The sequence below is a fragment of the Ammospiza caudacuta genome, chromosome Z (genome assembly GCF_027887145.1).
Source record: "Ammospiza caudacuta isolate bAmmCau1 chromosome Z, bAmmCau1.pri, whole genome shotgun sequence".
NCBI classification, from domain to species: domain Eukaryota; kingdom Metazoa; phylum Chordata; class Aves; order Passeriformes; family Passerellidae; genus Ammospiza; species Ammospiza caudacuta.
The window spans coordinates 52851537-52868595 of NC_080632.1; the positions used below are offsets into that span (position 1 = coordinate 52851537).

Sequence of the window (17059 nt, forward strand, 5' to 3'; positions counted from 1 at the left end):
AAGGGAGTCAAACAGGTTTAGGTCCCGATTTGCAAGGGGCACATCAAATGGCAATCAATCCAGCCTCCACTGCAGATGTCTGAGCCTGCAGGTCAGGCAGGAAGCCAGTCAGCAGGGCCAGGGTTACCCTAGGTAAAGGGGCCTTGCAACAATGTCACTGAACTCAGAGGTGACTTTAAACAATCTGCATCTTCTCTTCAATCACATAATAATTTCTGCCACCTCCTCTTTGTTTTATGACTATTCTATTGTGAAAGTTCATTGTTATTTTATAGCTTAAAACCATGAGCTCCTAAAGGCACTTTATGTAGCACTGAAGCAGTCCAACTGGTGTTGTCTGTGAGACTGAACTTAAAAACTTCATGGGAGCCCACTGCTGGTCACAGAAATACTCACTGTGCTCTGAAAAGAAGAGCTTCCTCCCACTGAAAACTGCTGTGACCCTCTGAAAAGTATTTAATTTGCTTTTTATGAAGAGGAAAAGTATGCAGTCTGTTGTTGAAAAAGGGAAGGTTGGATGAACCTATCTCCTCATTAATTACATTTTTGGGGATTATTGAACAACAAGGACACAGCTGGCCTCTATTCTGTTAATTCCCCACTTTTCAAAGAGTATGGAGCCAGTGATGAACTAGGTCTTAAAAACACTTTCTCAAGCACTTAAGTTTTACATTGATTTTGTGATTCTTGATATTCAATCTAATACATATTTAGATTTTCCCTTACTCATTTAAATAATGGACTTTTGCAGAAATTAATATAAGACAAATCATTGAAATACTCTTACCCACTTGATTATTTTTCTTAGCAGGTCTAAATGAAGCCTGAAAGCATATTTTGACAGTTATATCTGTATTCTTGTTCAGCAGACTGATTTTTTCAGGCTTAAATGAAGCAGTTATGGACACATTTGCAATGCCTCTTGACCTGAAAAATATATTTCAAAGGTTACACGATGTTTTGAAGAACACTAGGTAATACAGAGGCTGTTATCCAATACTATCTGTAAATGTTAGTATTGATTTTTTTAGGTTCCCAATGTAAACTTCCTTTAATGGCACTGGTAAAATTATTTTTCCTTAGGTATACATGAATTTGTTGATATCATTGCTCACAGCAATAACAATACATATTTTCATGTCAAATTAATGGCTGCTTGATGGCTTGAGCCTGTGCCCCGATCAATCCCTCAAGGTATCAGAGAATAAAGCTCTTGGCCTATTTTCCAAACAAGTAACCTTCTGCTCCTTTAGAGCTCTTCTGGGAAGGTGAGGATGGGTAATTCTTCATTTTATTTAATAATTTAACTTTTCTGAAAAACAACTTTAATGTAATTGAACAAGATTTTGAAGAAGAGTTTCAAAGGAACCCTGCATGTAAAAACAAACACTTTAATCAAAATGAAATGCATTAATCGGCCCAAACGTCAGAGTGAAAGAAGAACAAGCATCTTCATTAATCAAATCTACATAAAGGCTGGTACTTCAAGGAGCATAATTTTCTTTAATGAAATTCCCAGCAGCAGCAGCAGTCAAAGGTCCAAACTGACCATTCATTTTTAATTATCTTGTTTCATTATGAAAGAAGTAGCAATTCACTGATATTTTTCTTACAATGGGGAGCCTCAGGCATGAAGACAGGCAAAGGAAAGGAAACAGAATTTAGCTCCTCAAGCAAGGAGTGGAAATCACAGCCTACTTAGGCAGGCAGATGATTTGGGTTCTGTGAAACCTTTTTATATATTGTGAAAGTACTCTGACTTCTGTGGCAAAGGCAATTTGCCATTACAAATGTGTTTCTTGCCAAAACTACTGGTCAGCTCTCTATTACTGCTCTCTGTCCTTACCCTGCAGGACAAGGCTGCCCCCATACCAGCCTATCAGCCAGTAAAGGTCACACAGGTTGTGTGAGATGTGGTTTCACCTGTCTCAGGCTCAGCTATCAAAATTATACTCTGGCTACTGAGGTACACAGCCTGCTGTTACAAACACCCTCCATCAAGCCCCATTCCCTGCTGCTGCCCCTTCCCTCTGGACCATGTGACTGCACAGCAGGAGCAGGAAGATGTCTCCCGGCCCTCTTATTCCTGGTCAGGTCCTGCCCAGCAGGCTCTGCCACCTGGCTTCCTCCCACATACCCTGGCTCTGCTCTGTGTACTGCCTTACCTTTCAGCAGTTTAATGATAAATGCCTGAAAGAGAGTCAGTCTAATGCTCTTTTTTTAGCTAGTTTTGATAGAAGTGATGAGGCAGTAAGTGTGCTAGCACTGAACACGTGGAACAAAAGAGCTTTTAAATTTGCTTATTTTTCCTGTTTAATTAACTTCATGTTCAACTGCTGCATCTGAAGCACTAACTGCTTCCTTTCTAAGAAAGAGTACACTAACCATAGCACGACCACATTTCCATCAGCACCAACTGATACGTCAGTAATGCCATCGTCATCTAAGTCTCTATGGCCATCTACTGATCTTCCAAAGAACTGGAGCTTTTGTCCAAAAGCAGGATCCGATCCTAAAATTTTCTGGGAAAGAGAGTTTGGTTACTGAGTATGCCAAAGCATGCTTAAGTCCGTAGATAGTAGCCTGGTTAATATATTTTCACTGATACTCCCTGTACATGCAATGTACAGTTTAGACAAAATGCATTTGTGGGTGTTTTCTCAGATGCTTTTGTAGCACCTCTTTCTCCTCTGCTGGAGTGGACAAAGGACTAGATTTTTCTGTCTTGGGAGCAGATCAACTCACTGACTGCTGTATGCCAGATACAGCTGGAAACTTTTTCCATCTCACATTGAGCAACCCAAAGAATACGAAGCTTAATAGGAGTTCTAACAAATACTTGCTGCAATCAGAAAATCTGCATAGAAAACGACAATAAGATTACCACTATAGTATATATGAAGACCAGAGAAAGACCTTTAATATTAATGTATTTTTAATTTGCAGTGCTGGGATTTATCTAATCTTCATAGCTGTACATAAACACTAAAAACCTGAAAATAATAGGTGTCAGTTTTAGGATAGTAGTTGACTTCACACTCAGGCATCAAAAATGGCTCACAATGAGCATCTTGCACATGCTTTTCCTCTATATGGTTCATTTATAAACATCACAACATCAGTCTGGATATACTGACAGCTGAAAGGAGGAGAGGCACAAAATGTGAAATAAACCACGAGAATAACAGCATTCCTATAAGAGGTTGAAACAATAGCCAATTAAATCACAGAAAGCCTTCTGTTTTCCTCTAGCAGATTTAAAGGCACCGAGTACAGCATTACACAACACAGTTATTTACCTGAGAATATTTGGTACGAATAGTCTTTTGAAATCCATTATAAATGTAAATTGCTCCCGAGTTTTGGTTTTCCAGTGGTGCACCTATTACAACATCATTAGAACCATCCAAATCAATGTCTGCAAGTGCTGCAATTGCTGATCCAAAGCGTGCATTTTCTGACCCCTGTGGACCTTCTAAGAGTTCTTGTTGATCCAAGATTCTCTTAAAAAAATGACAAATAAGAAAAAGCAGAAATTCAGCTATCATTGCACCAGATTAGACCTAGGAGCAAGTATCTATGTGCATTGTTTTTTGTTTCTGTTTTCCAGTACATTCCCCTCAGATAGCTCAACATTGAATTCCTTCCCCATTGTATTGCCCATTCAGTTTGCATTATGTCTCAAAGTCTTGGCAAGAATTACACAGCAAAATCAAAGCATGCTACGCAAAGTACTAACAGCAAATATAACCATATGTATGAAGCTTAAATGCCCCCTCTGTCCTCATCTGACTGTTCTGAAGTTTCACAATACATTGAAAAATACAGTTTCCAGTTTTGGATTACTGGTTTTTATGCAGAGGGAATGGAAATTATGTAACTGGACATAATTCTTTGAAACAGAAATGGAATTTCCTTACTAAACTAATGCAAAAAACATGTGTCCAAATGGTAAACTCCTGACCTCTCCAATGCCAATGAAGAAAGAAAGATTGGAGATCTTCATAGTTAAATAATCCCATTTACACTAGATAAAATGCAGCTCTGGCAAATAGCATTCTCACCTTTAACTTCAGTTACCATACTGTGCTTAAAATTTTAGAAATAACAGCCAAGTTATTTATTAAAAATGACTAGAAAAGTATTACTTGCGCAACAGGACAACTTGCACAAATCCAGATTATTTTTAAAAAACACTAAAAGTACCTTTTGTTATTCTTTCTTATTTAAAATTTAAACCCAACATTTGACAACTAAAAATTGTAAGATAGTCTTCCAATTTATTTGGTTTTCAAAAGCAAAGAAAAAAATTTTTTTCATTTTTTTTCTTTCATATCTTATGTCTGATAGCATAGGCAAAAAGACCAATGTCATCTGCCAACTTTCAGCTCCTCCATCTATGTTGAAATTGTTTTAGGTTAGTTTCCTGTTGCATCGGGATACTCTGACTGAGGTCCTGCTGAAGAGGACCTCTCTATTTATTTCATTGCCAATTCACCTAGTAAAGAGACCATTTTCTGTTTTCTCTGATGGATGTCATAAATTAATTTGCTTTGCAGACATCCAGTGAATGAAAGACTGTTCAAAAATGCCAGAGGGCTCAGTATGGTTAATATATACATTCTGAAAACAACTACTATGGATCTGAATAAAAAGCACTGTCAGTCAAGCATCAGACAAATGATACTAAGCTTTACTGAACAGAGGGGACAACAAGAGTTATGGTAACAATCCAGTGTTAGAGTCTATGTAACAATGCAGAAAGCTCATAGAAGAGCATTTCTCAGAACTGCTTTGGGAATACTGTCAGGCATTGAATACATTCACCAAAAACAAATGGCAAATTACTTAGCAAAAGCCTTGAGCTAGGTTTTTCAGAGATACAGCCAACCCATGCTATATTAGCATGAATTACATTGCCTGACACCAGGACCAGGGAGACACAGAGAGCACCTGACCACTAACAGTGCTTATCTACTGCCTTGCTCATTGGCTCCATTTTGGTCTGTTCCAGCTGCCTAATTCCCAGATTACATGCACAAGCAGCTCTGGGGCAAGTTTGCAGCTGCTACTGAAAAGCAGAACATGTAAGGCAGCATTGGAAAGGCCTCCATAGGAAGGCCCTCTAACCAGGAAGGCTTGGCACCATTCATCCCTGCCCTTATGCCACATCCTAGGATAAGCACATGCTCTGTTTCTTGTAAAAAAGTCACTTTAAATATTAGTAACACTTTGAAAAGATTCACTTAATAGTGACATTGAGGATCTGGAGAAGCCAAAGGCCTTTCAGCATGCATGTGGCCAATCTGATTTGTAAGAAGTTAGCCCTAAGCAGCGCTGGCTTGAGCCATTTTTACCTTTGTGATGGAAAACATGTACACTCTCCCTTCTTCCTTCTTCAGGTCATTCATAAACATTGGTGCACCCACAAGCAGCACATCTGTCACAGAATCCCTGTCGACATCCACTGAACACACCACACTGCCGAAGTAGGAGCCAATCTGAAATCATAAGCAAATGGGTTGTTGCTGTATGTGGCTTTTGTAAATCATGTTTTAGCACCTGATTCAGAAAACTTATATCCACCAATACTCTAATGCTACTGAATGCTGACGAATTAAATTACTCTGTAGCATGCTCCATTGTTGGAAGAATCATATCCTTACACATATTTCACTATTTCTGTCCCGTAGTCGCTGCTATGGCTTTACCACTCAGCAATACAAATGCCAACAGAAAGTAAGATACGGGAAGTATGTATTTTTTATAACTGCACAGGAAACTACCCAGCCTCTGATCTACTCTCAGATTTGTCTTACAGATGATACCAAAAACAGCTAAAACCATTCCTCTTTTCCAAAAGAGAAAATGAAATTGAGCTTCCATATCTGTCTTCTGATGTCATCTACTTCATAACTTCTCAGACAGAGCAGAATTTACTGAGTGTCTCCTGATTTGAATTGTTGACAGAAGGATACATTAGATTTGTGTATTATCTTTTGCCACTAAGTGGATGACTTCCTAAAATACAATTTAAGAGCAACAGCTAACCTCATTGAAATAGTCTAGCGACAGAGAAAAGTTCAAGTGGATTCCAAGTGCTTTGAGACAAAGAGGAATTTTCAAAACAAATTGCAATTTACTGCTGGGTCAATAAAAAAAGATTCCTGAAAGTCTGTATTCATGACCAAAATATACTTGCCTGCTCGCCTCTCCGTGACTGCACAATTGCAACATTACCATCACTGTCAACATTATAAACCACCACTCTGCCAGTGTAGTTGGATCTTGGTGCGCCAGCAACAAAATAGACAGAGCTCACAGTTGAAAGAACAGCAACAGAGTAACCTGGGTATAGAAGTCAACATTTAACATATGTGAGAGATCTTTAATTACAATTTATCGGTTTGTTATCCATAAAAGCACAGAGGATGAGTCAATCCAGTATGTTAATTGAACAGAGTGACGATTCCAGATGGGAAGTTATGCTGTGACATATGCATAAAATTTGCAATATTCTCCTGGAGAGAACAATGACACACAGATCAAGCTGAAGCAGGTTTACAGACTAACACAATAGCTTCGCCTATTCAGTAAAATGTAGACCACAAAAATGTAATGTTTGTGAAGGGGACGCTTGTGAAGGGAAAAAAACATGCAAAGAGTATCCTTGGAAAGAAAAATAAAGAGAAATATGAGATGAGCGTTTAAACCAGTTTTCAAACTAGGGAGGAACACCTAGCTTCTGCAAAGTTTGCAGTGCATTTTCCCACAGCTCACTAAACAACAGACCAGTGGTTAGTCTGAATAAAAGAGGCTACATGAACAGCTTGTCAGCTGGAAGGCTGATTGAACTTCTCTGAACATTTTAATCGTCATTACCATTATTCTAGCATTTATTTGCTTTCAGGAAATGTCATTTAATACCTGTAAAAATGTAAACATGTATTAGCAGTATAAATCTAGCATTAGTACATACTTTAGATTTCTGTGGTTTAGTTCCAGCAAATTTATTTTAAGCAAAGAAAATAAAGTAATCCTTTATAAAGTCTATAGTTAAACTCAATAACAAAATGCCAGTGATGGGACAGAATATGCAGACCTTTAGCAAGCTGCAGAACAATATGAGGAGCACAGTCTAAAAGGATTATGCATTGATCTTTGCATCACACCAGCCTAATTTTTGTTCAGACACAGGGTGAGAACAACTTTTTTGACTGCAACTTCAATGAGCAACAAAACGAGATTTTATTCTACACATACACACCTTCCTAATCAATACAGAATACAATCACTTGAAGTGAGTGGGTGCCATGCAGAGCAGGGTTGCAGAGCAATTGAGCAGCCTGTGATGTTCTAGCAGCTCTTTAACTTATGCTCTCCCAAGCTGGTGAGAGAGAGCTGGTACGGAGAGCTCCTACTGGAGGACAGAAAGTGGAAGGGAAATAAAGGGACAGAAAAGGCAACATTGTTTGCTCCAGAAAGTTAAAAGTACATACACTGAAACTGCCTCGTACAGAAAGGGAACTATCTGAGCTTTTAAAAATTATTAAGAAAATTAAGTAAGAGAAAGTCTGAAGAGATCATACACGCAAAAGAGCTACTGCTCATTTGCTTGGGTTTAGATTTATTAATTTTGTTGGATGCAAGTACTGCTGAGCCATAAGGGAAAAAAGAGTATCTTAGTTGCAAAGAGAGCATATTGTTAAATACCTTTAAGAATGAGAAAGTCATAGATGCTTAATGTAGTAGCATTTTTCAAGGATGAAACAGCAGAGCAGGCATGTTGAAGATTTACAGAAAGCAGTTCAATGAATGGAGAATACAGACTGGCTTTTTTGGGTCACAAAAGCATGTCAAAAATACATATGGAGATTATAAGTAGCATCTCTATTAAGTGGTAGTAATATTCAAAATCTATAAACTGAACTGGAAAAGGCTAAGAAAACAGTGAGCACATATGAAACAACAGAAAGTCAATCAGCTTCTTATCCACATCGAAGTGGGGAAGGACACTCAAATGCTGTAACAGAAGCAACTCATAATGATCAGTATGATTCACTAAGCAGCCTTTTCAAATCACATGATTTATTATGTCTCTGTGACTGTGCTGGTTTTGGCTGGAATACAGTTAATTTTCTTCACAGCAGCTGGTGTGGAGCTGTGATTTGGATTTATGCTGGAAACAGTGTTGATAACACAGGGATGTTTTAGTTACTACTGAGCAGCGCTCACCCAGTGTCAAGGCCTTGTCTGCTCCTCAGTGTGTCCCACCAGCGAGGAGCCTGGGAGGGGTCACAGCTGGCAGGGAACACAGCCAGGGCAGCTGCCCACCAGTGACACAAATGACTATCCCATTCCATATGCTCAGTGTATAGGGGTGCAGGGGGAAGGAGGAAGGAGGAAGGAGAAAGGAGGGGACATTAGGAATGATGGCATTTGTCTACCTATGTCACAGCTGTGTCTGTTAGAGCCCTGCTGTCCTGGGGATGCTTGAACACACCTGTTTGCCCATGGAAAGGGATGAATAAATCCCTTGATTTGCTTTTCTTCCATGCTTGACTTTCATTTTGTCTGTATCTCAGCCCAGGAGTTCACTCCCTTGAACTCTCCTGCATTCTCACTCCCCTTCAGGGACTGACTGAGTGGCTGCTTTGCTGCTAGGTCGGGTTAAACCACAGCAGTGACAAAGACTGATTTTTTTTTCAGCTTACCACTTTGATATTAGTAGGATTTTAAAAAAATTCAAGTTTTTATTCAATGAACTATTGACTAGTACAAAATAATCTTTTTGACCAAAAATTTTTTTCACATTCTCAAATAATTTCTTAACACCATTTTGGGTAGGGGGGAACTTTCTAACTTCCTTAATATCTTAATCAAGGTTTCATAGATTTCCAGATTTGCATTTCAGCCCCTTACCTAGATATGAGCTATGATTTCTGTCCTGTAGAATCTTCTCAAACACATGGCTTGGAAAGGTGGTGGCTCTGTCTGAAGACTCCTGAACTACTGTTCCACTCCAGTCATACGCCCCAACTGCACCCAGCAGCAGAACATCCTTTAAAAAATAAAAGTCTACATTTTAGAGCTACCTGATTTAGGAGAAGTGCGAGCAAAGCTGACGGTCCCATGCATAATTTCACATCACTGGGTTTAGAGCCCTGACAAGGCTTAAGATCACAAAAATGCAGCTGTACAAGAAAACTAAAGCCCCTTTTCTCAACAACAAAAGTGTCAATGAGAGCACAAAAAAGCTAATGTGAATAAATACAGTTTAATTCTTTACATAAGGAGATGCTCTTGAGAGAAGAGTTAAAACTAAAATCCAAATCAGCATGGCTCATTATACAGAATACTTCATACAGAAACACTTAATCTTATACTTGCAAACAGAAAACAAACACAGTTTAGTTTATTCAAGTTATTAAAATTCTTCACTAAACTGACATACTGTTACAGAAAATTGCAATAAAATTAAATGTGTAGTTTTCCTCAAAAAATGCCCATATGTTTCTCATTTTTTTTGCCATTTCTTAGCATCAACTGCTTCATAATTTAAAACTTCAAATTGTGAAAATAAATGGGATTTATAAAATATTATTTCATTCATCTTTAGGGTTATGAGAAAGAAAAACCTTCTTGTACTTTCAGTTGAAAGCTGATTGAACCACATTTGGATTTTGCAAGGAGAACTTACTTGATAATCTTAAAGTTGATTAGCACTGAAATATATCCGATTTTTGGTTCTAATTTTTAAGTGAAATATGTCTTAAACAAATATAATTAATTTTACAATTTATAGAGAAATTCTTTTCAGATTTGATTTATTTATATTTTGGTAGCTGTCTACCAGCTTTACAATATAGCTAGTCACAAACAAGGAGGAATTAATTTTTTCCAGCTACATGAACTCAGAAATCACTGAAAGCATTGTATTAACACATCTCAAAATTAGTAAATGAAAAAAACTATAATACAATTATACTTATTAATACATATTTAAGTAAAAAAATTTAAAGGATAATTTGATATTCTGCTTGTAAAAAGTTCTTAAAATTGGACATTGTGTTTTTATTTCTCTTTTCTTACATTCATGTGTACATATGTATATATATTTGTATCATTAAATAATTAGAGTGACATACCTTTTTTTGTGAGTAATATGCACTGAAGCCCACCTGTGACATTTCCATTTGGAAGGTATCACCTTGATCAGTACCTGGTAAAACAGATATGAATATATGGTTATCTCTATGTAACCACACAAAATCCAGTCTTGTTGCCTCTGAGTTTAGCTATAGAGGGACTGTGTATATCCACCAATTTGGCCAAAGCATTTACAAGAAATGAAAATCAGAGCTGGTAAAATGTAGAAAATTTGGAGGATTCAATTGAGGCAAATTATAAGACGGAGCCAAGAGCCATGCTATAAGTCTCTTCCAAAAAAAGGGCAGAAGATGATGGTCAAGATGGCTTGAATCAGTTTGCACAGTCTTGCTATTGTGGCTGGTCTCTTTTTGTGTTTCCTAGTAAGCATTAATACCCTGAAATTAACAACTTTAATGACTGCATATTCGTAACTTCCAAACAGAAATTTTTATTTTCATATAGGACTCCTAAAAACTGTTGCAATTGTCTTGAAAAATACTGTGAGATCCATTTCCTAAGCTAGATGGATAGGAATTCAGTGGGATTACTCAGTAAAAAGACCTATTCCCTTGCTTTGAGTAGCCATATGGGCCTAGCAAAGATTAAATGAAGGAGAAAGAAACGGGAAGATTTCTTCCTGAGCACAGGAAAGTGGCAGACAGGCTTCTGAGGGAGCTGAGTGCAGGCTACACATCTCCAAGGCCAAGGTCTCAATTTAACTTAAATTTGAAAGCTGGCTTTTGGGACAGCCAAAGTATCTCTGTGCCACCTCTGCAACACCTTCCTCTGAGCAATGCACAGGAGCGTCGGTGGTGCTGGGGAGGAGGCCCGGTAGGCACCACACAAATTGCATTCAGTTCTGTCATCAGTAACCCAGTCTTCTGGTTTGTCTTGTGGGTCTGTTTTTTTTTTGTTGGGTTTTTTGGTTGGTTTTGGGGGTTTTTTGGTGATGTGTTTTGTTTTAGTTTGTTTTTGTTTTAATTTAAAAATAGCTTAGGTTTCACACAAGTGAAGCTCACAAGCATAAAGTTACCCTTATTCTTCTGGTGTTAACAAATACATTTGGTTGCAAATGGAAAAGCCCCCGTATCTGAGGCCTGTGACATGATAGACATTTTCATTAGCTGCAGAATGTTTTCCCCAAACTGCACAAATTAACTTAAACCTCAGGCTAATTAGGGGTGGCGTAGCTGGGGGTACACCTGTGAAAACCAGAGCCCACCTGAGCAGAGTGAAGCAGGGAGAAGCCTGCAGCTCCAGCTACCCCTCATTATCACAATACTGCACCAAACTGAAGCTAAACAAAATCCTAAGCTCATCAGCTGGGGGAATCTGATGTATTTTTTTTAAATGCATTGAGTATTTTACCTTCTATACTAAAAATGCGTTCTCCAAGTGTTCCTGCTTCTTCCAGTAGCGCAGCCTCAGATGACACATTGAAGAAATACTTCTCTGTTGGGTGACTTGCAATTCCCTTGATTTCTTTAATTAAGTTTTTAGTATCCAGTTCATGCCTTATTAAGTATCCCAAAACCTTGTGTAAAGAAACAAACAAATAGCAAAATAAGAAGAGAGAGAGATCATGCTGCTACTCCATTTCTTCCTGTATTATTTTAGCAAATATTCTACACAGTTTAAAAAAAGTTACCTTTGTTCATACTATTGAATTGCTTATTAGAGTTCATTCCTATGCAAGGGACCATTCATACAGGAAAAAAACATAAGGCCTGGCAAGGGAGAAAACCACTGAAGTTGCTCAGGCAATTCTAGTCCTGCTTTTTCAGCCAGTGAAAAGACCAGTATTTCCCTCAGCTCAGAGGATTAATTTAGCTTTGCTTCAGTCTCAGCAGTTAACGATGTGTGCATTACACACCCCTTTTGTATAGAACACGTACTTTGATACACACATAACAAAACAATCTTTCAAATATGCAGTAATGTACAATTTCAGTATTACTTACAGCAATGCCAAATCTGGTTATATTGTCTTCATTGCATTTACCTATCACTGTTTTCAGGTTGGAGCCATCATGTGATTCGCCGTCTGTCACAACAACCATGACTTTTGTGGCTGTCGGGCGTCCTCCCGACTCAGCTGAGAAGGCATACTGTCTGTGATAAAACATTGGGTTTATCACTCATCAATCCATCATGGATGGAACCAGCACACATACTGTGATGGATATGCCCATCACTGAATTACAGCAAGTTGCTTCTGTAGTGCATAAGGAATGTAACTAAAGAAGCAGGAAAAAAAATATGTAGGGCTGGAAGGACTGGATGGTGTTTCTGATAAAAATGTAAACTCCAGGAAAAACAATATTTTTTTTGTACAAATATTTCTAAATGAAAAGGGGGTTGTATCAGAACTGTTAAAGTTTTATGACACCAGGAATTGGCATCATCAAGCTCATACAAAAATGGAACAGAATTAATAACAGACTTCTCAATACTTCTGCAAATATTGATTCCATTGATAGCTGAGCCTGTTCCTAAACCAAATTGTCCAGTTCATTTGATTCAGCATGTATTTTGGTCTAGAGTTCTGTACTTGATAAAACTTCAAAACAGCATCTTCTTGCTGAGATGGACCTGGTTTATACATGTGTTCAGAGTCATAAAGCATTGGTTTAAATTTTCCCTATTTTTTCACACTCATGCTGCTGCAGTGGTAAATTGACAACAGACAAGAGGTTTTTATTTTCCCTGCAACCAACCAAAGCCTGATCTGCAAACACAAATGTTACTGAGCCCACTGAATCCCTGGATAAACTTTGCTTCTTTCAGTGGTTTTGCATATTTCCTAAAACCTCGTCCACTCTGTTTGATGCACTGTCATGTTTAGAGATCTGTGACATAACAACTCTGCTGGGTGCCAGAATTCCTTTAGAGTAGACTTCAACCCAATAGTTAACAACATGCTTTTCAGCAATTCTAGTCTACGTATTCCTGTGCCAGTCTGCATGAGACACTGTAAATGTACCTGATGGATTCTGCCTAGTGCTGGGAACCTACTCCAGAGGCCCTGGGCACATGGACTTCCCGGTAGGAATGAAGCTCAAGATGTTCTCATTGCCATGTGAGAACTGTAAGTTACAACAGTTGCACGGTAGATCATCAATGCATCTCACCTTGCATTGTCAATGGCTTTGAAAGTATTAGTGAGATCTCCTCCCTTCTGAGATGTTTTCTCCATTGCTTTAACAACCTCATCCTTGGTTTGATATGTATTCAAGTTGAAGACTACTCGGGGATCATTAGCATACTGAATTAAACCCACCTATGCAATAAAGAAAAATGGTGTTAGATTATGATGCTTTACAATTAGTTACATAGAGTCATGATGCTTACTTATGCGTCAGGTTGGTGTAAAAGGTCTGTAAATGCACAGCTCTCTTTCAACACATATAAAACCAATTAATATTAACACATTTGAAAAGCAAAGAAAGCTAAAATGCTCTTGCACTTTGTCTCATTTGTTATGGACTACAGTATGTTACTGCAAATGATCTGAAACAGACATTAAATGTTTGCTTGGTTACTTCTGGAAGGGCTGATGGATAGCAATAATACTAGGAGCTCTGGGAAAAAAGAGAAAATAGCAATAGTTCTACAAGCTGACAGCACCTCAGTCTGATCTCTTCTAAGGAAGTCCTAAAGGTTAGTTCCTTCAGAGCACTTCAAACCCGCACTTCAAACCCTATTTGTTTTTAATACAGGTGAAGCTAAAGATGTAAGATAAGATGTGCATTAAAAACAAAGGCAAAAAAAAAAAAAAAAAGATGCTAAAGGTGAGGTTCAGAAAGAACTGAGCAGGAAGCCTAGCTTTTAAGCACCTCACTTCCAAAGTAGCCCAAGGAAGAAGGCAGCCTTTGGGAGAGATTTGCAGTACCCCAGTCTTTGTTCTCAGAACTGTTTAGGGAAAATGGACAACTGTAAAGACAGAAGATATTTAAAACAAAAAAAAGGCAATAAAATTTTCCTTACCATCATCAAATCAAAAGGAAAAAAAAAAACCCTCAAAGATCAGTGAGTAAAATAGCAGGAAAAGTTCCTGTTTTAAAGATGCAGCAATTGCAAAGAGGTGTATGAAAAGTCCATTAAAATCTGTTCTACTTTTATCACATCCCCAAATTTTCAACTACTTTTACGTCTAATGTGTGAAAGAGATCTGATTCCCCTAGATACAACATTGACTTCTATTTCAGTTAATTTATATTTTGGATCAAATTACTAATCCCTTTTGAAATATGATAACCATGAGATAAAATTCTCAACACTGAGTAGGATAACTGTGTAACCTGTGGCTTTGAGGTACTGTAGTTACACAGAATCAGACTTGGTTTTCTTAAAATTGGTTGGTTTAGGTTTTGTTTGGGTTTTTTTGGTCTTTCTCAAATATGTCTTTGACTTACCTGGGTCTTGTTAAGGCCTATGTCTAAGCCTTGTACAAATTTTTTCAAAAATGCCCGCACTGCATCCCAGGGATAAATGCTGTTTGACTCATCACAAACCACCACAACATCTATAACAGAGGAACACTCTAAAACGAAAATAAGAAGTGGACATTAAGTGCATTTGCAGTCTCAATACACATCTCAGGTAAATACAGAGGTGTATATTTAGGTCTCACACAGGCAACACTTCAGCTCAGGAGGCTTTGCCAGTATGAGAATTCAATAAAAGCATATGCAGGTTTTAAATCTGCACTGGTGCAATGCCTCTGAATACAGAGGATTAAGGCCATATTTACATCAGCATTAGATCACAATGACAGCCTTTATATATAAGTCCCAGGACTTTCGTTTTGGCACATACTATTTTTTTTTTAAGAAATCAAAATTAACAGTCCCCCACCCAGTATCTCTTATTTTTTTGTATGTTTGCTTTTGTCGTTTTGGTTTTTTTTGTAATTGAATGTGTTTTGTACACGTTGCCTTACTTTGGACAGCTGGAGAAAAGCTTCTTAAGATCTCAAAACTTGGACTGATTTCAGAACAAACTCCTGTTGCATAGTATTGTCTTCCACACTGCTGCGCCCACAAGGGACCACAAGTCTTTAAAAAATAACAACAAAAAGAAACGATAAAAATAACCAACACTTGTCTCACCACATCTACACAGAAAACCACCACAAGCAGCACGACAGCAAAGCTCTCGTGGGTCATGGGGCCAGCCAGCGCCGCCCCTCTCACAGAGTTCCTCAGGGAGCGGAAGGAATTCCCGCCGCGGCGCCCCCGCCCATCCCGCGCTGCAGCGCCAGCGCCGGCCGCCAGGTGGCGGCAGCGCCCCGCGCAGGCGGGCCCGGGGGACGCGCGGCATCGCCGTGAGGGGCGGGCGGGGAACCGCGACCCGAGCCGGGAACCGGGACCTGAGCAGGGAACCGGGACCCAAGACCCAAGCCGGGAACCGGGACCCGAGCGGGGGACCGACAGCTGGGAGGCCTCCGAAAGGCTCGTCCCAACGGGAATTCACCTGGCATCTACAGGGTGCACTGCAGCAGCTCGCGGTGAGCGCTGTCTCACTGGGCTGCACCAGCCCCTGGCCGCGCATTCCCCCCGGGGTTTCATTGACTTTGGGAGAAAATGACCTTGCTTCGCTGCTGGAAACAACCTCTGTAAACAGCAGTGTTTTCATCATCCTGCTATCATTTACATCTTCCAACATCTTTATATGTACCGATATCAACCATATATTAAGGCAGTATCTTGCCGTGAGAGTATAGGGGGAGTTGTGTGTGTGGGTTGAGGTGGCGAGTCGGTGGATGTATTTCCTTCTTAAAAGAAAACATTATAAACTCGAGGAAATAAATGTAACCTCTACATAACCCCTCTCCAACTATTCTGTGAGAAATTGTAGTTTCCTTATATATACACTCTGGTTGCACCCACATTTATTTAGGAAAAGAGGGACTTTTCTCAAGAATAGTAAAGGGTAGAAAAAAGTAATTAAATTCAAAAGTTGAAAATGAGCTAAATCGCCCACTTGGTTTCCCACTGAGAGACAACATCAAACTATCCTAAGATATTTGACCAGATGGCAGATTTTGCAGATGAGAAAGGAAGTATATCCACATTATCTGATCTTGAGATAAGTGCTTTTTTTAGCTGCTGCACGAAGCATGGTTAGTTCTTACTGAAAAGACAGATTTTTAGCAAGGTGAAAAGTACAAAATAAATCATCTATATGGAGCTGGAGGAGGGTTACTGGCCTTTAAAATTAAAATTCTTTTTAGATTGTTCTTATTTGCCCATTTTCTAACTTTTTTTTCTGTATTGTTGGTAGTTGAAAACTGTGATGTTAACCTTGGAGCAAAAAGCAAAAATGTTCTAATAATCTTTGTTGATCTTCAGAGGAATAAAAACAGGGGGAAATTAATGTTCTAGCACTGCTTAAGTCAGAAATTTAAGATGCATCATTACTGAAGGGGAGATCACATATCAAGGACAGGGGGGGACACACATAATCAAGGATGAACTTGAAAGGCAGAAAGTTATAAAGGGGCAGAGACTTTTCCTTCAGGGCTAACATTAAGAGAGGTGGGCTTAAACTGGAAGGGAGAGAAGCAGATGGATTGGGCACTGGATGACTGCAGAGTGTCTGGAAGCATGCAGCCAGCATACAAAGCAAATATGGCTTAAAGATGCATGACGAGAACCTGTTGAGTTGGGGAAATACCAAATACACTGTATAGTGCTTGGGAAAGACTCACATGGAATACAGCAGAGACCTGGTCAATAATGTTTGAGAGAGACTTATTTTAAAAGAACATTTAGCCAAAAAACTGTATTTGTTTAGCAAGGCAAAGGAGAAGGGTGGTTTGGGCTGTCAAATAGAGAAGGGAGATTTTACCTGCAGGGAGATGAGAGCTGCTTCTTTCAACTAAAGGCACAGCACTGCCCAGTAA

General features: G+C 38.9%; 1 protein-coding gene across 1 annotated transcript in view; it reads right to left on the reverse strand.

Moving 5' to 3' along the window:
* ITGA2 (integrin subunit alpha 2) overlaps positions 1-17059 on the reverse strand; it is a 48667-nt gene that overhangs the window by 20623 nt on the left and 10985 nt on the right. The window contains exons 4-15 of the mRNA XM_058823383.1: positions 15095-15209; positions 14568-14695; positions 13284-13432; positions 12114-12264; positions 11521-11686; positions 10149-10222; positions 8923-9061; positions 6203-6348; positions 5358-5501; positions 3300-3503; positions 2386-2522; positions 788-927 (exon numbers count right to left, since the gene is read on the reverse strand). Coding sequence (XP_058679366.1) covers positions 788-927; positions 2386-2522; positions 3300-3503; positions 5358-5501; positions 6203-6348; positions 8923-9061; positions 10149-10222; positions 11521-11686; positions 12114-12264; positions 13284-13432; positions 14568-14695; positions 15095-15209 — 1693 coding nt within the window. The remainder of the gene's footprint in view (positions 1-787; positions 928-2385; positions 2523-3299; positions 3504-5357; positions 5502-6202; positions 6349-8922; positions 9062-10148; positions 10223-11520; positions 11687-12113; positions 12265-13283; positions 13433-14567; positions 14696-15094; positions 15210-17059) is intronic.